The 24,333-nt window shown below is 35.8% G+C and overlaps 1 protein-coding gene across 1 annotated transcript; it reads left to right on the forward strand.

Moving 5' to 3' along the window:
- The first annotated feature begins 254 nt into the window (after positions 1-254).
- On the forward strand, positions 255-23,801 carry LOC128234604 (dolichyl-diphosphooligosaccharide--protein glycosyltransferase subunit STT3B-like). The gene is made up of 17 exons (XM_052948923.1): positions 255-443; positions 1,605-1,713; positions 5,437-5,546; positions 7,452-7,540; positions 8,434-8,522; positions 10,639-10,704; positions 11,211-11,310; positions 11,681-11,779; positions 11,978-12,124; positions 12,673-12,876; positions 13,848-14,053; positions 15,096-15,286; positions 18,728-18,899; positions 19,423-19,596; positions 19,985-20,098; positions 20,305-20,511; positions 20,720-23,801. Exons 1-17 carry the CDS (start codon positions 274-276, stop codon positions 20,795-20,797), a joined length of 2,325 nt encoding a protein of 774 aa, XP_052804883.1. The 5' UTR covers positions 255-273; the 3' UTR covers positions 20,798-23,801.
- The last annotated feature ends 532 nt before the right edge of the window (positions 23,802-24,333 follow it).

Here is a 24,333-nt window from a genome sequence, read left to right on the forward strand (position 1 = left end):
ACTTGCGCCCTTTTCACGTGCAGTTTAAAAGCGAGCGTTCCGTGATTTTAGGATCACAGTGTCTTTAACGGTAAGTAGTTGCACGAAGATATTTTCCGAATGGTAATATAACTGCAAAAGTTTCACGGCTCTGCATTTTTCACTGACTTTAAATAAAAAAAAAATTGACAATCTTTGTGCACTGTTGTCCACATAACGCGAATGCTCCCGAATGAAGTGACTGTGGCGAATTTTGATTGGACGATCGACCGAAACGTGTTCCGTGCCGCAAACATGGCCGACACCGGTATGAAAACAGATATCAGCACAACAATGTTCAATCCTGGAGGTTGGAAGAGTTTGATATCGTTTTCAACATTGGCCCTAGCATGGCTTGTTGGTTTCAGCTCCCGCTTGTTTGCTGTCATCCGCTTTGAAAGCATTATCCACGAGTTCGATCCATGGTAAGCGAAATTTGTTCGATGATCATGTTGAAATAAGTGGGTGGGGAAAGACACTTTAGAAAACAAATGAATTAGCGTGTCGTATGCATGCATCATTTGAAGGGTTATCAGTTAGCTATAAGAAAAACAGTAGTGTTGATATACTGCACTCCTGTTTTTGAAGAGCTGTTTGTGCAGTAATTAACCAAAATTTGAAAAAAATATAACACAATTGACAAACTGGCCCCTTTAAAATATATTTGGTGTTATGCGTCAATTTCTTAATTTGAATTGGAACTTAATGAAATGTGATAGACTTTTTGGCAGTGTTGGCCAGTATTTAGGATTGCAATGTATTGCATTTCTTAGATTTAGATATTTGTGCTGTTGGTAAGACAAATTGGCAAAATCGTTTAGACACTTAGCAAAATGGCCGCATTACTATATTAATCATTTTTTATCCTCCTATTGTCAGTCATTTTTTACATTTGATATCATCCGCTTGGTAAACTTGTGCTGGTCACTTTGTTCCCTACTGATCAATCAATACAGTTATTTTGTAACCTATGCTGGTTCAAATGGCACATACGCTAATTGAGCCTGCACAGGTTACACAATGACTATAATATTGGTTGGTCGGGTAAGACTGTCAGTAACACTCAGAAGAGGAGTTGACATTAAACAGAGATAGATAGAATGGAAGGTACATTAAAAAATTTCTTGAACTAATTAGAAATCTTATTAGCCATACATTCAATGCTGTTTTTTGCAACTAGTTTTGCAATTAGTTGTATAAACAGTGAATGAAATTGTGAAAACATGTTAAAAAGAACTTGCTCTCGAAACTTCTAAACAAGTGTCGATCAAGGAATAATATAGGACATAATAAATGGAAGTATGGATTACTACTAAGAATCAAAGACATTTTCTTAATTTTTGTTTTATTTTTGTTAGTGAAGCGAACTGTTGAAAAGAACTTAATTTCCTTTGCATATGACACCATTTTAGCAACCTTTTCCGAAGCTTCTAAATGGGTCAAAGCAATTTAAGTTAACTTTTACCAAATTATTTTGAATTATTTTTTATTTAAATAAAAAGTGTATGAAAAAAATGTTGATGTCAGCTATACTTTTTATCAATGTAAAGGCCCTATCTTTATCATTTATGAATATATGATTGCAGGTTCAACTACAGGGCTACCCACTACATGGTCAACCATGGCTTCTACAACTTCCTCAACTGGTTTGATGAGCGGGCATGGTACCCACTTGGGAGAATTGTGGGTGGAACGGTAAGGTTACATTTAGACATTTAAAAAAAAAAACGGTATTAAAAAAGAAGTCATAGCCTTTGTTTCCTTGTTGTTTAGTATTGTCATGCAAAACTTAACTGTTGGCCTTAACTTCAAAATCAACTATATAAAATTGAAGCTTGCAACAAACCTTCACAATGAAACTATTCAAATGTATGTATAGCAAGTCCTATAATATATATTTTAATTTATATTCATCTATTCCCATTAATTGACTTTGGAAAATTGACAAGCATTTTAGAGGTCTCATTTGTGAAGTGAAATTAAAAAAAATGAAAAAAAAAATGACACCCCTGAAGAATAAGACAAAAAACCCAATCATTGAGTATCAAGATTGTGAGTGGAAAAAGCATAAGATAGCCATTTAACAATAGTTTTGTAAAATGTGTGCGAAAATCCCACATAAAGATTAAATTCAAAATTGTTAAAGTTGATGTCAATATATTTCTTTGTATACATTAACACCTGTTAAAAAGGGAGGCAACTCTAATACTTGGATTAAAGTTACAAGGTCTCTGTTAAGAATCTTGATCAGTTTTGGTTTTCAATATTGATATATTCCTCCCTGGTTTCAATTTTCTAGAATAAAGTAAGACACTGCATGTCAGGCAAATATTTTTGGGGGGAAGTATTTTTATTGAAGTATATTTGATGTACTTTATACATCTTTAAATCTGCCTTACATATGATAATTTATGTTATTGAGATATTAGGTGGCATTCATTTCACATATTGTGTGAAACTGGACAATGATAAAGTGAATAAGGTTATTTTCCATTGCTAAATATCCAATGGTTATTCACTTAAATTCAGTAGAAGCAGGGTTCGAATTTAGACTCGCATACTCGAAAAATGCGAGCGGCATTTGCAAATTGCGAGTGACTTTTATTCAAGCTCGCAAAATTTTGCGAGTGGTTTTTTTCTAGACCACAAAATGTTAAAAGGAAAGTAGAATAAACATTAACTTTGCTACAAAGTCGAGTGTAAACAATCTATAAGTGGCATCACTACCAGTTAAGAGACAACAATATGGAGTTACGCTCTAGTAAGTTTTCAAAAATAGAATACGGAAAAGGCCGAGTTTTATCTCGAATCTTTCCGGGGATGCTCCGAGGTGTGCATAATACAAAGTGAAAACAAATGAGTTGACATGACGTTATCACCAAGCTCAATCATTGGCTAAATTTAGCGCTTTCGCGAACTCTCGTAAAACCCCATCAACCTTTGAATATATCCGCTCAACTGTCAAAGTGAATAAACTTCCGATATATTTTATAGTCCAAAGCATCCATGCTACATTTAATGTTGCTTTTATTTATTCTAAATTTATACTGTTATTGTTTTTAATACTTACAAACTTAATCAGTTAATGAAATCTGTAGCGTTCTCGCCGAATGGGAATTACCCGATGGCGAGGGTAAATATACCCCCCTCAAAGTGAACAATGTCAAATTATTGGACAGCTTTGTTATCAAAAAGCGGCCAGCATCCCATGAGTCATCTGTACCCCCCCTCCCCACCCCCTCAAAAAGAAAAGAATAAGCCATCTACAATTTATAGTAGTTGAGTCACTCGAGATGGATCCTTTTAATATTCATAATATGTCTTTGTTGTAAATATCTACTTTAATTAGACAATATTATAAGGGAATAAAGAAAATAATAAAATTGCAAGTTGATTTTTCATTTTGCGAGTTGCCTCAAAAAGCACTCGCAAAATTTTGCGAGTGCTCCTCAAAGTTAAATTCGAACCCTGTAGAAGTTCAGTTAAGACAGATACTTATCTCCCCTTAGGCATTATATATCTCTAAGCAGTGTGAATAAAAATAGTCATAATTGTCCAGCTTCACATTACAGTAAATGGACTTCCTGTTGTATGTCAGTATGTGCTGTGCACATCGGTAAAATATGATTGACACAGATCAGGTTAAAAATCATGCAAGCCTAGAGGCAACTTGCCATACTGACCGTAATTGGTACAATAAAACCCTCCAGATAATAAACTTCAATAGATCAATTATTAATTATGATAAATTAGAAACCACCATTTGCCCATGATTTGAAAAAGTGAGGCTGTTAAAAAATGATCATACATGTCATTTACTTATGGAGCACTTGCACTTCTAGGCTGTTTTAATTATTAATGATGATTTTAATTATGATTGTCTACATTTCATAGGCTGTCTATTTAAAGATGAAATTATCTTAATAATTGTTATGTACAAAATAGAGTCAGTGAACTTGCATCTTTTGCAATTAAGATGCATTGTTTATTATTATCCCCCGCCTATGAAATAGGGAGGGGGATAATGAAATGGCATTGTCCGTCCGTCTTTCCTTCCGTCCGTCCTTCCTTCCGTCCGTCCGTCCGTCCGTCCGTCACCTGCCTTTTCTCAGTAACTAGCCGGTATAATTTCATGAAACTTAAAATAAATATGAATCACTATACTTGAATGATGCCCGTCCAAAAAAAAATTTGATTAGTCAATTGTCCTTGGAGTTATTGCCCTTGATTTTTTTAAAAATGCACATTCACAGCCATTTCTCAGTCACTAGCTGGCAGAATTTCATGAAACTTAAAATAAATATGAATTACTATACTGGGATGATGCATGTTTATTATTTTTTTAGATTGGTCAATTGTACTTGGAGTTATTGCCCTTGATTTTTTGAAAAACTCTCATTTACAGCCATTTCTCAGTAACTAGTTGGTAGAAATTCTTGAAACTTGAAATAAATATGAACCAACATACTGCGATGATGCCTGTTTATTTATATTTTTGATTTTGTAATTTCTATAAGAGTTATTTGCCCTTGATTTATTAAAAAGATCCATGTTTGCAGCCATTTCTATGCAACTAGCTGGTAGAATTTCATGACACTTGGAATAAATAAGAACCAACATACTGTGATGATGCCTGTCTATTTTTCTTTTGGATTGGTCAATTTTCCTTAGAGTTATTGCCCATGATTTATTAAAAAATCATTGTTTGCAGCCGTTTCTCAGTAAAACCAATCTGCTTATCTTATTCTTTCTGAGATTTTTTTTATCCTTCAAGCACAAACAAGCCATCAAGCACAAACAAGCCATCGTTGGCGGGGGATATCTTTTCACTGAAAATGCTTGTTATTATTATTATTATATTATGTAGCAAGAGTGTCTTCCCCTAGGAATGTTTATTCCGAATGGGGCAGTTTTTCCAAAGTTTTTTATTTAGACACTACAAAAACTAACCTGCATAATTTCAGAGTCCTTTCACACCACATGTCATGTAAATTCCTTTAAAAACAGGTAAATATTGCCATTAAAGTCCATAGAAACCCCGGGAAGTATACTAAGCATAAGCCCCTCAGCCCTGGGTACTGTGCTCTTAAAGGTAATTATGTCGAGGGACTCCAGATTATATAATTAATTCATTTTGTTGCTTTATTGATAACAATTTTAACAGAGTCTTTCACTTGCTTAGATTCAACAGAGAACCTAATTTTTGATTCAGTTTTTGTTTAACCCCTGTCAGATCCCTGTCCGACCCTTTTCTGATCAATATGGGACCCCTGTCTGATCCCTCTCTGATCAAGGTCCAACCCCTGTCGGATCCCTGTCCAACCCCCGTCTGATTCCTGTGTGATCCTTGTCTGATCCCTGTCTGACATTCTTGCAGATATACCTCAGTTTCATCATCTACATGCATATTTCTTGCAGGTGTACCCCGGGTTAATGGTGACATCAGGCTCCATCCACTGGATGTTACATGCACTGAACATACCCGTACACATCAGAGACATCTGTGTCTTCCTGGCACCAGTCTTCAGGTGAGTCTAAGATGTCAGATCAAGACTATGATGATTTAAAGCACAATCTTTAAAGATGCACTCTTACTCCCAAATAGGATATACCACAATTAATACAATTGTTTTGATATACCAAAATGGATGATTAAATGTCGAAAGCAATGGTTCCCATGAAGGATGCTGAGTTTAATTTGAAAGAAAGGTACAGAAAACATGCTATTTCTACCTTATGAGACTTTAGTTGATCACAGTTAATCTTTTAGCAATCGCCAATCATTTGATATTTTTGCGTTTGCAGCTATTAAACACACAGTTGCAATTTGTTATAAGCTATTAATATTTTCCATAAATGAATTATTTAGTAAGTAGTAAAAGGTGTATCACTCAAAATTTATGTTTGTTAAGAGTGTCACTTTTAAAGTAATTCTCTTGTATATTTGCAGTCCATTATTATCCCCCGCCTATGAAATAGGGAGGGGGATATTGAAATGGCGTTGTCCGTCCGTCCTTCCGTCCGTCGGTCCGTCACCTGCGTTTTCTCAGTAACTAGCCGGTATAATTTCATGAAACTTAAAATAAATATGAACCACTATACTGGAATGATGCCCGTCCAAAAAAAATTTGATTGGTCATTGGCCTTGGAGTTATTGCCCTTGATTTTTTGAAAAATGCACATTCACAGCCATTTCTCAGTCACTAGCTGGCAGAATTTCATGAAACTTAAAATAAATATGAATTATTATACTGGGATGATGCCTGTTCATTTTTTTTTTTAGATTGGTCAATTGAACTTGGAGTTATTGCCCTTGATTTTTTGAAAAACTCTCATTTACAGCCATTTCTCAGTAACTTGTTGGTAGAAATTCTTGAAACTTGAAATAAATATGAACCAACATACTGCGATGATGCCTGTTTATTTATATTTTTGATTTTGTAATTTCTATATGAGTTATTTGCCCTTGATTTATTAAAAGATCCATGTTTGCAGCCTTTTCTATGCAACTAGCTGGTAGAATTTCATGACACTTGGAATAAATAAGAACCAACATACTGTGATGATGCCTGTCTATTTTTCTTTTGGATTGGTCAATTTTCCTTAGAGTTATTGCCCTTGATTTATTAAAAAATCATTGTTTGCAGCCGTTTCTCAGTAACTAGCTGCTAGAATTTAATGAAACTTGAATGTTATATGAACCAACATCCTGCAATGAACTTCTTCGGTGAATTTCTACGGCTACATTTTTATCTCAACTATTGAGTACTATTTTGCAATGATTGATGTTTCCGAGTAAGCAGTTTCGGAAAAGACAGTTTTATTTAATAATCCCTCTGATTTATTTCGTTAAAAAATTATTTATCATAAAGTAGTCCCGGTCGATATTTTATAATTTGGCTCGGAAAGGATTAACCAATGTGCTTATCCTATTCTTTCTGAGATTTTTTTTAACCTTCAAGCACAAACAAGCCATCAAGCACAAACAAGCCATCGTTGGTGGATATCTTTTCACTGAAAATGCTTGTTTAATCTATAAAAAGAGACAGTCAGAGAAAAAGATTTTCTACGCCTGTCAAAGCCTTACTTTTATAAGGCAGCATAGTACTTGATTTTCTGTAATATTATATTGACCTTCAAAACAATTGTTTTTATGATGTGTGCTAAAATCAACAACGTTTATGAACTTTCTTTATAGAATTTGTAATCCTGATTGTTCAAGTGGCATGTGATTTGAACAGAAATCTATTTCTGCCATCAAGGAAACTGGAGAAGTGTATTAGGTTATCATATTCCTGTCCTGTTATCAGCAAAGGGCAAACATGATTGTAAAGTTTTTATGTAAATTAAACAGTGGCAATACCCTTAAAAAACATGTTGCAAAGTTATCCCAACATTTATGTAAACCATGTCAACCTGCTTTCCTTTTCCAGTGGCATGACAGCTGTGTCCGTGTACCTGTTCACCAAAGAGATATGGTCGGCCGGCGCTGGGCTGTTCGCCGCCTGCTTCATAGCAATTGGTAAACCATTACATCATATCCTGACTGAGGCTGTTAAGAAGTTGCTCAAGTAGAAGTAAATTGAAAGAACCCACATATTAAAAAAAGATATATAGTTTCTTACTTACTACTATATTTTCCAACTTGTAATATAATAGTATAGTCTTACGGAGTCATATGCTTCTAATTATGTCTCTTAAAATGCTGCCTAATGCCTTATTGTCTCTCATCTTAAATTCATTATTAGGGAATATAGCGGCAATTTAAAGATGCACTTTTACTCCCAAATAAGATTAACCATAATTAATAAACATTGTTTTCATATTCCAAAAAGGATGAACATATGTTGAAAACAATAGTTCATAAAAGGATAACAAGTTTAATTTGAAATAAATGAGCACAAAACACGGTATTTTTACTTTATGAGGCTATAGTAAACCACAGTTACTCTTTAGCATTCACCAATCATTTAATATTTTTGCGCTTTCTGATATTAAATACACGGTTACAATCTTGTTATCAGTGATTAATTTTTTTCATAAATGCATTATTTAGTAAATAGTTAAAGGTTTATCAGTCAAAATTGATGATTGTTATACATGTGTAATATGTATTGATTTTGAATAAGAGTGTCACTTTAATTATGGAATGAATGAGTGAAAGCTTTACATTTCAGTAAACTGAGAGCAAAATTGAAATGTAGGATAAAGTCTTAAAGCTGTTATATTGGCCAGAATTTATTTTGAAAAAAGGATCCAAATGTAAGATGTTGATTAAGGAAGATGTTGATTAAGGAAGTATTTCTGACATTCTAGCATGAATCAAACTTCCTTTGCACTTAACCAAAATAAGCCATAATTGCTACATAAAGGGACATAACTCAATTTTATTTGTGTGATGTATGTTTCTTACAGTTCCTGGTTACATCTCCCGGTCGGTCGCAGGCAGCTACGACAATGAAGGCATTGCTATCTTCGCACTCATGTTTACCTATTACCTTTGGGTAAGTCGATCTTTCTGTAATTAGTTTTTGTTATTGCATGTAACGGTTTAAAGCTGCACTCTCACAGATTGAATGTTTTGACAACTTTTTACTTTTTTGTCTTGAAACGAGCCAATTTATGCAAAAATACATGTACAGCAGTCATATAAGACGGCTGACAAAAAATAAGATCGCAGATTTTTATTTTTAAGTTCAAAAATTGATGTTTTATGCATTTTTAGCTCCACTGGCCGAAGGCCATGGAGCTTATGTCGTCACAGATTGTCCGTCGTGAGTGCGTGCGTGCGTGCGTAAACTTTTACTTTAAACAACATCTCCTCTGAAACTGATAAGCGGATTTTGACAAAACTTCACAGGAATGTTCCTTTGGTGGTCCTTTACCAAAATTGCTCAAATGGTTCCGGTCCATTGCACAATATGGCCGCCAGAGCTAAAAATAGCAAAATCTTTAAACGACATCTCCTCTGAAACGGTTCGGCAGATTTTGATGAAACTTGACAGTAATGTTCCTTGGGTGGTCCTTTATTAAAATTGCTCAAATGGTTCTGGTCCATTGCACAATATGGCCGCCACAGCTAAAAATAGCAAAATCTTTAAACGACATCTCCTCTGAAACGGATAGGCAGATTTTGATGAAACTTGACAGAATTGTTCCTTGGGTGGTCCTTAACCAAAATTGCTCAAATGGTTCCGGTCCGCTGCACAACATGGCTGCCAGGGCAAAAAAATAGAAAAACCTTTAAAGAACATCTTCTCAGAAACCGATGATCAGATTTTGATGAAACTTAAAAGAAATGTTCCTTGGATGGTCCTTTACCAAAATTGCTCAAATGGTACCGGTCCATTGCACAATATGGCCGCCAGAGCTAAAAATAGCAAAATCTTTAAACGACATCTCCTCTGAAACGGTTCGGCAGATTTTGATGAAACTTGACAGTAATGTTCCTTGGGTGGTCCTTTATTAAAATTGCTCAAATGGTTCTGGTCCATTGCACAATATGGCCGCCACAGCTAAAAATAGCAAAATCTTTAAACGACATCTCCTCTGAAACGGATAGGCAGATTTTGATGAAACTTGACAGAATTGTTCCTTGGGTGGTCCTTAACCAAAATTGCTCAAATGGTTCCGGTCCGCTGCACAACATGGCTGCCAGGGCAAAAAAATAGAAAAACCTTTAAAGAACATCTTCTCAGAAACCGATGATCAGATTTTGATGAAACTTCGACAGAAATGTTCCTTGGATGGTCATTAACCAAAATTTGTTAAATGGTTCCAGTCCACTGCACACCATGGCTGCCAGAGCTAAAAAATAAAAAAAACTTTATACGACTTGTCGTCGAAACCGATGACCTTTTTTCGATAAAACTTGACAGAAATGTTTGTTTGGTGCTCCTTTACTCAAATTGCCCAAATCATTTCGGTCAACTGCACAACATGGCAGCCAGAGCTATTAAAGTAATTTTTTTTTTTAAATAACTTCTCCTCAAAAATTGATGATTGTATTTCTATGAAACTTGACGAAAATGTTCGTTAGGTGGTCTTTGCTTGAACCTTTTGGCCAGTGGAGCACAGGCACTGATGTGCCTCTTGTTCTTTAACCGTTAGTAACGGTTTTAGCCATAAAACATTAATTTTGGAATGGAAATATGAAAATCTGTGGTCTTATCAAATGTCAGCAGACTTATATCACTGGTTTGCAGATATTTTCGCAAAAGTTTGCTCATTCCAAGACAAAAAATAAAAAAGTTGTAAAAACGGTTAATCTGTGAGTGTGCAGCTTTAAAGCCTGTTTGGTTTTCGGAAATAAACTTATTGTGATAGCCTTGGTGCGAAAACTGAGCCATAATTCAAGACCAACAGTAGATCGCTGGCATTGGCTCAAGGGGGCTCTTGTTTTATACTCAAATTCATTGACCTGGAGGACATTTTGAAATAACGCAATGTTTCATTAGTGCATTATATGCAGGATGTAAGCTTTAAGAATTGTAGTTTACATAACATTAACCCTGCCATGTACTTTTGTTCTTTAGAATATATCTTGCAATATTTGTTAAAACTTTTGTATATATACTGAACATAGCTACATGTATAATTATATGGATTTTCTACTTTCAGATAAAATCTGTTAAAACAGGTTCATTATTCTGGGCAGTGTTCACAGCTTTATCATATTTTTATATGGTAAGTAGCTACAAGGTCTTTTTCACAATTACCGTAATGGAACTGAAGTAACATGTATCCTGACATTTATATAACTGCCATGACAATTGGACTTTCCCTAAGCTCCATTTTCGCAAAACACTCGAGTAAATATTCAACTGAGTCCAACATGTTTCGTGAATCGAAAGGAAATAAATGGTGGTCACTTATGTGTTGAGTTTAAAATTGAGACTCAGATATGTGAAATTTCGAATCAAACATAGTCATTAATATCATTGGTTTGACAAAGGGTAAGCAAATAAAATTGAAACGAGTCTGTTTAGCATGTACACCAAATTTTTCCGTAATATTTTCCTGATACACATTTAAGAGAAAAAGACATCTGGAAAAGCAGACCTTTTTAATGTTCATTTCCACTGTTTTTTTCATTTCAAGTTAGTGGGGTAGGAGTATTTCATTTAACTGTATAAATGTCTATTTATAAGAAAGGGGATGGTACAATATACTTTGTCTTTTTTTCATTTCAGGTGTCGGCCTGGGGCGGCTATGTTTTCATCATCAATTTAATCCCACTTCATGTATTAGTTTTAATAATTATGGGGCGATATTCTCGTCGTATTTATGTAGGTAAGTCATTTGGTATTTTGCTTGTTTGTTTATGGCGAGTGTTGCTAATGTAATGGTTTTGTGGAAATCTGAAGAAATATAACTGGTCTTGGGCCAGATATTTATATATCACGGTATATCATATATAATGCACAAACAGGTCAAGTAATGGCCATAGTTTTAATGCTTTTAAATTTCAAAAGGCATACCTTGAGGTTTAAATTTAGATCTTGAAATTTAGGTCTTTATTATTAATATGCTTTTGTACAGAGGGCCGTACATAGTACACATTACACAATTTAGGCTGTGAAATTTACCAGACTGACTGAAAGTATTATTTGCCTAATGCTATTATGCTTATATTTTGATTGTTTTTATTTGTTTATTTCAGCATATAATTCATTCTTCATAATCGGCTTGATATTGTCCATGCAAGTTCCATTCGTAGGCTTCAACCCTATCTCTACCAGCGAACACATGGCCTCAGCAGGTAAGTTGTGCTTGATACTGCCACTATTCCTAAAATAAACATCAGCGCAGGCACTCTAAAAATTCTAGATAATGTATCATCAGTATCCTCGTTATTCACGGAAACAAGATGATTTCTATCTAGAGACTTCTCTTGGTTTGTTTTCTCATTTCTTTTTGCCACATGTTTCCATGTGTATAATGTTCCATGTATTTCCAGGTGTGTTTGCCCTCCTCAATGCCTACGCCATCCTCAAGTACCTGCAGTCTTTCATGACAAAGGCGGAGTTTAAGATGTTTTTCCTTGCTGCTGTTGGTGCAGCTGCTGGCATCATCTTTCTTGCTGTTGTTGGTCTTACCTGGGCAGGTGGGTTGATGGCAAAATGACACACCTGTCAATTGGACAGTTTATCACTTATTTTAAACCACCATGCTATTTGTTAGTTCAAATCATTGATTGAAACTATAAATAAGTAAATTGCCTTTAAATGAACATAGATGTTTTACATTTTTTTCAGTGTTTTTTTAGACTGGCTGTTTTTTCTGTATTATTTTGTTGGAAGTAGGCTGTGACATGGTTCATGTAATCTGATGATTTTTACAATAATTTTTAGTGTAGAAATGCAATTTTTAACTCAATTATTCAAAGGAGGGCTAATACTACTCGCCCAGGCGTTTGCATCGGCGTCAATGTCTGGTTAAAGTTTAATGGCCCATGATTGACTTTAAGGTGAGTTAGGTGACTCAGGTTTAATTTTTAGGGCACATAAAACATGATTCATGAATGCATTCATTCATAAGACAAAGGGGCATATTGTCTGTAGCGGTTTCCATCGCAGCTCTTTTAGAGATATATTTTCAAACATGAATTTTGTTCAACTGCCATCATTATCATAATTTCCATTCTGTTCCCAGGCTTTATTCACCCATGGAGTGGCCGCTTCTACTCCCTGTGGGACACAGGCTACGCCAAGATCCACATCCCGATTATCGCGTCCGTATCAGAGCACCAGCCCACCACGTGGGTCTCCTTCTTCTTCGATCTTCACATCCTTGTGTGTGCCTTCCCGGTCGGTGTGTGGTACTGTGTCAAGGACGTTAACGATGAGAGAGTGTTTTGTAAGGAAGGATCTTATTATTGATAATTTGTTCCTAATGCTTAGAATATACTCTTTCTGTTTAAATTTTAGAAGTGTTGTCTTATAAAGTAGTCATCAATACAATTATGCTGTGCTTAAAATCCTGTTATCATCATTTGATTGACATTGGCCAACTGTTCAGCTGCATTGCATCTATTATTTATATTATCTGTCATGTGTTTTCGTTCCGGATCAAAAATCCGACCCGAGGGCACCTGCGTTGCCAGGTAACGAGGCTTGCCGAGTTACCGGCTACGCAGCGTGCCCGAGGGTCCGATTTTTCGATCCGGAACGAAAACACATGATAGATATTTTTTCTAGCATACCTTGAATTTAGTTCTTATGTGAAAAATGCATAGAAAAGCGCAGTTTTGTAAATTTCACCAAAAAGCATGTGCGATGATGTTAGCTATCATGACGCACATTAATATTTATTCACTGCATACATCAAGAAGTTCCTTCAGTATCACGTCTTTTAAGGGTTATTTTGTTTTGTTTTGTAGGTGTGTTTTTGTAAAGTTAATAGTTATGGAACTCATCTATTGAAATCTCATAATTATGGTTACATTAAATGTAAAATAAAAGAAATGAAAAGTATTACGTCACAGCACGTGACTCATCTAGCATGGGGGGATGCCAGATGGAGTTTTCCAGCACGAATTCTCCGGAAATGCCTATCCGATGTGCTAGAAATCTAGTTCAATGGCACAGTGTTATCTATCTGAAGCCAAAAATAATAAAAATTATTCTTTTATTTTTCCCCAAAATTTGGGTAAAAAAAAGAGAGTATAAATGGGAATTTATTTAGTAGGTTTTCAGTTGGTTCATGCTTGTGTTCAAATTCCTATTTTAGTATACTTGGTAGGTAAGAATAAGAATTGCTTATAAAGTCTTAGTACAACACATTGTGTATGTCAGATGTTTCAATGGTATGCACTATTCTGTTTCCAGTGGTTCTGTATGCAGTATTTGCCAGCTACTTCGCTGGTGTGATGGTACGACTGATGTTGACCTTGACACCGATCGTGTGTGTTGCCGCGGCAATTGCGTTCTCCCGTATGTTTGAGATCTATCTGAAAGACGACACCCCGAAAACAGAAAAGAAAACACCACAGGAAACACAGGAAAACAAACCTGACAGCAAATATTACGACAAGGTAATTGGAATATTGTCGACTTTAAACAGCAATTTGTGAACTATACCTCCGCAGAAAAATGCTTTGAGTGGAGTATATGTGAGTTACTATGTCTGATTGTCTGTTAATTTGAAGAGATTTAAGAACAGAACATATATAACTCTTTCTTTTTAATATGATATATATTCTATTCATGCAGGCCCAAATTTCTTGAAACATCCCTTTTTACAGGATCAAGCTAAGCTCACTATTTTTGTTTAAGTATAATTTGTGTTATGTTTACATTTTTTAGTCTTTTTGGACTTGAAAAGGAAATGATCTTCATGATGAACTAATTTTCATTAAACCAAGATAAATTGCTTATTATATATAGCTTGTTACGTTTAAGAACTCGTCAAATTTGGGCCAGGTTACAAGAACAATTTTAGTGGTAAAGTGAAATGATCTTATTGCCATATTTTTGTTATATTTGTGTTTATTTTTAACAATTGCAATGTAAATAACTTTTTTTAAGTTGAAAACAAAATCAGTAAACATATTGCCAACTGCGACTTTTGTACTGATTTAAGATGTTTGAACTAACAGCTAAAATCTTTGATTGAAACTTGCCCTGGCTGTTTGCTTTCACTTGGACAGGATTTTAGTGTTGATTTCATTTTGAATATTTTGTTGCACCATATTCGTGTATGTTGATTAATGTTATGGAAAATTGGCATTCAAATAATGATAAAGTTTTCATTTTAAGAGTTCATGCATATATACTTTCTGCAAGTACTTTATTGAGAGTCATACCATTGAAAACAATGTCTTAAAAGTCTTGTTGGGTCAGCACAGTAGTTAGAATACTTGCTTTTCACCAAGGTGATCTGGACTCGATTCCCAGCCTGGGCGCATGTGAGTTAGGGAGGTGGGTTTTCTCCAGGTTTTTTCACAACACAGGACCACACTCTTGCGCAACATTGTGCCAAAGAGAGTTAATATAACTTCCTTTCCTTTACATTTGTTGTAAAATAAATAAAATTTAAACTAAAAGTCTAAAGTCTTGACCACTATCTATGTACAGGTGGGAAAGACAAAGAAAGATCGCAAAGAAGACAAACCCAAGGAACAAGACGCCCTGGGAATCAACATCAAATCAATCATCGTTATTGCCCTGCTCATGTTACTGATGTTGTTTGCCGTTCACTGTACATGGGTCACTTCTAGTGCTTACTCCAGCCCCAGTATTGTATTGGCCTCTTACAACCATGACGGGTAAGTAATAGGTGATAGTGCGTGTGTACCAGTTTAATAATATCTGTCATGTGTTCCAGTTTCGGATAGAAAAATCCGACCCTCGGACAAGCTGCGTAGCCGGTAACTCGGCAAGCCTCGTTACCTGGCAACGCAGGTGCCCTCGGGTCGGATTTTTCTATCCGGAACGGACACACATGATAGATATTTTTTCTAGCATACCTTCAATTACATTTTTATGTGAAGGAAATACATAAGAAAGCGCGTTTTGTACATTTCACCAAAAAGCGCGTGCGATGATGTTTAATGACGTCATGACGCGCAGTAATTTGTATTCATTGCATACGTCAATAAGTTCCTTCGCTATCACTTCTTTTAAGGGTTATTTTGTTTTGTTTTTATGCCCCCGAAGATGGGCATATTAAAATCGCACCGTCCGTCCGTCCGTCCGTCCGGCTCTATAACTTTTCTCTTGTATGGACAGATTTTAAAATAACTTGCCACATGTGTTCCACATACCAAGACGACGTGTGGCGGGCAAGACTCGTGTCCCTACCTCAAAGGTCAAGGTCACACTTAGTGTTTATTCACAATGGAGTGCTTCATATAAGGACATAGAGTATAGGTTGTCGTGTCCGGGCTGTAACTTTCTCTTGTATGGACAGATTTTAAAATAACTTGCCACATGTATTCCACATACCAAGACGAGGTGTCGCGTGCAAGACCCGTGTCCCTACCTCAAAGGTCAAGGTCACACTTAGTGTTTATTTACAATGGAGTGCTGCATATAAGGACATAGAGTATAGGTTGTCGTGTCCGGGCTGTTACTTCCCCTTGTATGGACAGATTTTAAAATAACTTGCCACATGTGTTCCACATACCAAGACGACGTGTCGCCTGCAAGACCCGTGTCCCTACCTCAAAGGTCAAGGTCACACTTAGTGTTTATTCACAATGGAGTGCTGCATATAAGGACATAGAGTATAGGTTGTCGTGTCCGGGCTGTAACTTTCCCTTGTATGGACAGATTTTAAAATAACTTGCCAAATGTGTTCCACATACCAAGACGACGTGTCGCCTGCAAGACCCGTGTCCCTACCTCAAAGGTCAAGATCACACTTAGTGTTTATTCACAATGGAGTGCTGCATATAAGGATATAGAGTATAGGTTGTCGTGTCCGGGCTGTAACTTTCTCTTGTATGGACAGATTTTACAATAAATTGCCACATGTGTTCCACATACCAAGACGACGTGTCGCCTGCAAGACCCGTGTCCCTACCTCAAAGGTCAAGGTCACCCTTAGTGTTTATTTACAATGGAGTGCTGCATATAAGGACATAGAGTATAGGTTGTCGTGTCCGGGCTGTAACTTTCTCTTGTACGGACAGATTTTAAAATAACTTGCCACATGTGTTCCACATACCAAGACGACGTGTCGCGTGCAAGACCCGTGTCCCTGCCTCAAAGGTCAAGGTCACACATAGTGTTTATTCACAATGGAGTGCTGCATATAAGGACATAGAGTATAGGTTGTCGTGTCCGGGCTGTAACTTTCTCTTGTATGGACAGATTTTAAAATAACTTGCCACATGTGTTCCACATACCAAGACGACGTGTCGCGTGCAAGACCCGTGTCCCTGCCTCAAAGGTCAAGGTCACACATAGTGTTTATTCACAATGGAGTGCTGCATATAAGGACATAGAGTATAGGTTGTCGTGTCCGGGCTGTAACTTCCCCTTGTATGGACAGATTTTAAAATAACTTGCCACATGTGTTTCACATACCAAGACGACGTGTCGCGTGCAAGACCCGTGTCCCTACCTCAAAGGTCAAGGTCACCCTTAGTGTTTATTTACAATGGAGTGCTGCATATAGGGACATAGAGTATAGGTTGTCGTGTCCGGGCTGTAACTTTCCCTTGTATGGACAGATTTTAAAATAACTTGCCACATGTGTTCCACATACCAAGGCGACGTGTCGCCTGCAAGACCCGTGTCCCTACCTCAAAGGTCAAGGTCACACATAGTGTTTATTCACAATGGAGTGCTGCATATAAGGACATAGAGTATAGGTTGTCGTGTCCGGGCTGTAACTTCCCCTTGTATGGACAGATTTTAAAATAACTTGCCACATGTGTTCCACATACCAAGACGAGGTGTCGCGTGCAAGACCCGTGTCCCTACCTCAAAGGTCAAGGTCACACTTAGTGTTTATTCACAATGGAGTGCTGCATATAAGGACATAGAGTATAGGTTGTCGTGTCCGGGCTGTAACTTCCCCTTGTATGGACAGATTTTAAAATAACTTGCCACATGTGTTCCACATACCAAGACGAGGTGTCGCGTGCAAGACCCGTGTCCCTACCTCAAAGGTCAAGGTCACACTTAGTGTTTATTCACAATGGAGTGCTGCATATAAGGACATAGAGTTAAGGTTGTCGTGTCAGGGCTGTTACTTTCCCTTTTATGGACAGATTTTAAAATCACTTGCTACATGTGTTCCACATACCAAGACGACGTGTCGTTTGCAAGACCCATGTCCCTACCTCTAAGGTGAAAGATACACTAAGTGTTTATTCACAAGGGAATTCTGAATATAAGGACATAACAGCGTAGGTTGTCAAGTATGGGTGGTATTTTTTATGTTCAGAGGCAATTTAAAATAACTTGCCATATGTATTTGACACGTAAAGGCAAGATCAACTTTTCATGTACTGACCTTGTTCGTAGGTCAATGTCACATTCGGGGGCATTCGTCACATACTGTGACAGCTCTTGTTAAGGAATATTTTTGTAAAGTTAATGTTAATGGAACTCATCTATTGAAATCTCATAACTATGGTTACATTAAGTGTTTAATAAAAGAAATTGAAAGTATTACGTCACAGCGCGTGACTCATCTGGCATGGGGGGATGCCAGATGGAGTTTTCCAGCACGGCTGAATTTACCGGAAATGCCTATCCGGTGTGCTAGAAAGACATATACAAAATAGGTTTAACTGTAAAGGAGAGAAGAGATGTTCACATTTTACTTCCAATAAATATTGAGAGTGGTCTAGTGCTAAAGGTGATCACCTCTCACACAAGAGGTTGTTGGTTCAAAACCTGCCAGGCTGAGAGTGTTAAAGTGATATAGCAGTATAGATGTTCCCATCTCACCCAAGAGGTTCTGGGTTCCATCCCCAACAGGGTGATCTAGTGGTATTGGGGTCTGCCTCTCACCCATGAGGTTGTGGGTTTTTTTCCCCACCAGGGATATTTTTGCCAGGTCACCAATACTGATGTGAATGTTTCTACCCAGGAAATTATTCTGTTAAGTTTAAAACTGTCTTCGCAATGAAGTATAAACTAATACCAGCATTAGCAATCTTCACAATCAAGTATAGCCTAATAACAGCAATAGCAATCTTGACAATCAAGTATTAACTAATACCAGCATTAACAATGTTTACTTTTCACAGGAGTCGTAGCATCCTGGATGATTTCCGTGAGGCTTACTACTGGCTACGACAGAACACTGACGACAAGGCCCGAGTCATGTCCTGGTGGGATTATGGGTACCAGATAGCGGGGATGGGAAATAAAACAACCCTCGTGGACAACAATACTTGGAATAATAGTCATATTGCACTTGTAAGCATTCAGTTTTCATTTTAAGAACATCATTTTTGATATTCGGCAAAAGAAATTAATGAAGCAGAATGTATGTGTACTGCATCTTTTTTTGCATCAAGAGTTTTGATACAAATACATTTTAACTTGTCTGCCTTTAAAGTGTGAGGCCATTGTCATCGGCATATTTGTTGCGTTTATTTTTTAACCATGGCCATCGCTCAAAAAATGTTCCAAGATATTTTAATTTAACTTGGTTTACATAAAGACAACATTTTGATAGAGACAACAGGCACATGTATATCAAGGCCCATAACTCTGGCTTGAATAATTGGTTAGTTGCGTCCCTTATTTGAATATATAAACAAATAATGATAATATTCTCTCCACGGCGCTCTTATATTTTTAGATAATTTAGATTTTTTTCTGTTTCTTGTACATTTTACAAAGCAGAACCACAGACAGTGATGACTATGACATGATGTTCGGTAACATACAAGTGAGTGAATTTATATTCTAACTGTGGCAACTTGCATTCTTTCAGGTTGGTAAGGCTATGTCGTCCAATGAGAGTGCAGCCTATGAGATAATGCGAGCCCTGGACGTCAACTATGTACTTGTGATATTTGGCGGTGTGATTGGGTACTCTGGGGACGATATCAACAAGTTTTTGTGGATGGTTAGGATTGCCGAGGGGGAACATCCGAAAGACATCAGGGTATATATCGAGCTGTACAATACCATTGTTTCCTTTTAGCGTTGATTATATTAAAACATGTTCTGAATTCTGAAATGTGGTTCAATGCATTGAGTATGCCATTCACTACTTGGTCATATCAGCAAACACCCTGAAATAAAGTTATTCCAGTTTTTATCAAGCCAGCTTGTGGTGAGCGAGACATTGCTATCACAGTGGTGTTTCCGTGTATGCGCTTCTGTCGGGACTGAACCTTGTCCAAGCTGTATCACATTTTACATATCTTGATTGATAACTTATATCACTGACTACATATGAATGTAGATTAATGTTACTGTGAAGTATGGAGTCACATAACATTTACAATCATTATGATACATTACCAATCCATAGTTTACCAATGTTTTAGGAGTCGGACTACTTCACGCCACAGGGAGAGTTCCGTGTCGATTCATCAGGATCCAAGACACTTCTTAATTGCCTCATGTACAAACTCTCGTACTACAGATTCGGAGAACTCCAGGTAGGTCAGTTTTATAGCATATATTCAGTTACTTTCCAAGTGGCAAAGTGTTTAAGTATATTGAAACTATAAGATAAGTTGATATTTCTTTTAGATGAAGGCATTTGTGGAAGAAAATTAATGACGGCTCCATCAGTTTTGACCTTCAATCTATAAAAACAGGTATTATCACAATGTTCCATTTACATATATTTTTTCTAATTTAGTTGGATTTCCGGTCACCCGCTGGCTATGACAGGACTCGTGGCGTAGAAATCGGCAATAAAAACTTCGACCTGACACACCTTGAGGAGGCGTACACGTCCGAGCACTGGCTGGTCAGAATTTACAGAGTTCTAGACTTGGAAAATAGGCAGCTAAACAAAGAACCGGTAAAACCTGTGAAGAAATCCCGAAAAAGTAATAAAAAGAAGGTAAGAACAGCAAAATCAGCATTGATTAATAATTTTCAATTCATTTTTGATGATATATTATATTGGAATTACACATGCCATGTAATAAATTTCAAACATTGATTGGTATGTATTTATCTTCTATTACACATATATTTTTATCAATTAAGGATTGAAATCAATGATTTGAGGTATTTCGTTTGTTTCAATTGCTCTTTGTCTATTTCAGAGTGGCAAGAAAAAGGCAGGATCCATAAAGAATAAACCCAAGATTGTGAAGGGAAAGAAGCCTAAATCAAAGAAATAATTTGTATAATTTGTTAACTATTGACAGCTAGTTTGTTAATTACGTACACAAAAGTGCAAATCACTAGTTATGTTATAACATGTTGTTACTGATGCTAGATATATTTGACTATTCTGATATTGGTGATGTTTTTTGTTCATAAAAATCATGTCATTTGAACTTCATTTAAAAACCATTTTATTTCATGTTTTTTGGTCGTTTATTAAAAAAACAACTGCGGCTAATACCCTAATAAACTCATCGTTTGAAACTGTGGTCAATCGGAATGTTATAACACTGTTTAACTCGTTCAAGCCTGTTTCTCTTTTTAAAATGTTATCACACAAAGTCCTTGTAATAAAAATCACTGACATCATATTTGGCTATTAAAATATTGCGCGATCCAATTAAATATCAATTATATAATTATTTGAGAAGTAAGCATGAAATAAGAAAAAAACGTTTTTGTGGAAGATTGCAATATATTTCAACATGTGGCCATCGGTAAATTGAGACATTTGATGCCCACTCGGTGAAATATACTGCGATCTTACATTGAAACAAACAATTAATCTCTATATAATCATGGTTCAACAAACGCATGTTAATGAATCTAGTTGATAAAATTAAATCAAATGTACTTTCTTTGTTTTTCATTTTTCTACAAATTGTTTTGGCATTGGGATATTATTTATGTACAGCTTATAAAAATACCAATATTTGGGGTAATTAAAATGTATGTGTCAGATTTTTTATTGATTTGCCTTACCTGTTTATAATTGCCGCACATTTATTTTGTCCCTTGGATTTGGTGCAACCTGCGTATCTAGTCGAGTTCATTTTTATCCTTGTTCAAACTCCAGAGTAAACAAGTTTGAAATGGTTTATCATTTAAAAGCATTGAAGTGTTCAGAGTTTTGTCTTGCCAATTGTTGCATACTGGGTATAAGTACAATTGTGATTGAACAAAAATAAACAAGTAATGAATTGACACTTGTAGCCCTTATAATCACAACTGACTACAGGCAGGGAGAGCGCTATTCTAAATGTGTTCATATTTGATTTATCTTATGGTACCTTTGGTCTAATAACTATTCGCTTGTCTGTTTTCTGGAGAAATAGTTAAGGCAATGCCTTGGTGTTACCAGCATCATGCAGAATCAATGGTCTGTTTGTTCAGAACGTTGTTAAAATTAACAACATTGTAAACATCTTTGTTGCTTGCCAACATTTCTAAATCTTTTCTCTGGAATTTTAATGGACACACGTGATCTGCAGTATTTCGAACGAGATTTAAGAACCCATTTCAGTTGTACTTGTTTAATTTTAATATTTTCCCAAAATCATATATTACACCTTTTAACGTTAACAATGATACTGTTTTCAATGTTGTCAACTTTAAATAAGGTCTGAAACATCGAGCCATTGTGATGTAAACATTCATCTTGGTCAACAATTGTTTATGATGACAATGACAAGAAAATCCTGTAATTGTAGTCGAAATAGTCCGACAGATGCACGTACACAGAAACACCACTGTGATAAGTGTTAACTTTGCAGGCAATTATTTTGAGTATCGCTTTTTTCAGCTGAACCATTTCACATTTCTGCTCTTTCTTTTATGTTTAGTGTGACTGGTAATCTGATTGTTCTAAATAAAGGCTAAATAATGTTTTGTGATTTTACGAATTCCAATGTGGTTCTGGCAAATTTGTGGTCATTTGTATGAAACAGGATTGTTAGCGAGTTTGCTATTATCTGTATGAATTGATGTTAGGCTAATCAAAGATTTAAATACTTGTATATTTGTTCCTGTAAGCAGAATTTGTAATAAAATTGCAGTGTTATTGAATGTTCAATCATACTTATAATGATGTAGCATTTGGTATTGGTGTGTTTTGATGGAACATGAGTGATTCATTTAACTTAAATATGTTGAAACCAAGTGGGAAATGAATATTTGTATAGAAAATATAAAAAAATATTATTTATGTATTTATGTTTGTTGTGTATAGATCAACTACTGTGTTGTATGCTTGTGAATTTCGTTAAAAAACAATACATGTGATTTATTTCAATGTAATAAAAAAAGATTTTATTATTAAAGTCCTTCAAACTTTTCGCCCATTTCCCTTTGAAAACATCCTTGGATGTATGCTGGTACATCAGTAGGACATAAACAATTGAATAATTATATTAATTCATTGTAGTGTTTTAACATGTATTTTGTACTACTAAGTTTAAATTGATTGTCAGTGAATTGTATAATTGCATTAATAATTAAGATTCCCAAGTGGAATGTCATAAAGTTAACTGCTAAATTGATAGATATGCGATCTAATTGCAGCATAGGTAAATGTAAAGGTTTCTGACATTGTAAACTGTCCATGTACATCTAAGGTTGTTTCCAATGGAAAATGGCCAAGGAGTTCCAAATGTTATTTAAGCATGTGTTCATTTTCAACAGTTGATACCATTAGATATCCATGATATAACTCCCGGATATAAAACTATACAAACCTTGGGCCTTGTTATGTTATGCTGCAAAGCAAAAATAAAACGTCTGTCGTAAAACTAAGGAATTGTATCATATATTTCTCAACACAATCATTACTTGAATATAATTTAAGAACACAAAAACATTGCTATGATCATGAACACGTACTGTATGTATGAAAGGCAGAACTTTTCAACCAATTTGTATAATGGTTCTAGTTGCATGCCTTTAGATTATACAAGTTTACCGGTTCCAGTGGTTGCTCTAAGCAATACCTACCTTAAACTATTTAACCGGAAATTCCCAGTATTTTTTCTTTTTCTATATTACATTGTTTTACATATATCTGAATCGTAAATACAAGCACAGAAATCTCTACAATGTCAATATATCACCATTATTTCTAGCGCAGAATGATTTACATTCCTCTTTTGTTTTCTACACATGCTTTAAACTTATTTTTCAATTCATCAATTTTGAATGTATTGTGTCATCAAAATGTTGAAAATAAAACTACTAATTAAATGATTGGTGTCTTTCTTTACATCACATATTAAGCTCGCCTGTTGTTGTTTTTTTATCAGAAGGTCTCGGAATTGTGACGACTTTGGTGAAGCCAACATCTCGCAAAAAACTTAAGCTCGGCCTTCATTCTGGCTATAATAATTCAGCAAGTTATCCCCCATTTTGACTGGAAATAAAGCAAGAACAGATGGTTGGTGTTTGCTCCATGACCCTTCTTTTTCTTAGTTGTTACAAGATGGACTATGTCAGCCATTTTAAATCGGAAAGAATATACTAGAACATTACGGTATGCTCAGCTCTGTATAAAATGTGTCTTCTGTGCGAGGTGATAAAAATGAGGAGTCTAGTTTGATCAACTGAAAGAATAAAATGTGGCAACGTGAGTGCTATAGATGATTAGATCTAACAAATAGTTGACCTAGATTTCATCAAAACACATTATGACCAAAAAAAAAATATGGTTGGCCAAGAGTTCAATTTCAATCTTTTATTTGACCTTGTGACAGGACAGGACACATATTCAACCTTGACCTAT

The sequence above is a fragment of the Mya arenaria genome, chromosome 5 (assembly GCF_026914265.1).
Source record: "Mya arenaria isolate MELC-2E11 chromosome 5, ASM2691426v1".
NCBI lineage: Eukaryota > Metazoa > Mollusca > Bivalvia > Myida > Myidae > Mya > Mya arenaria.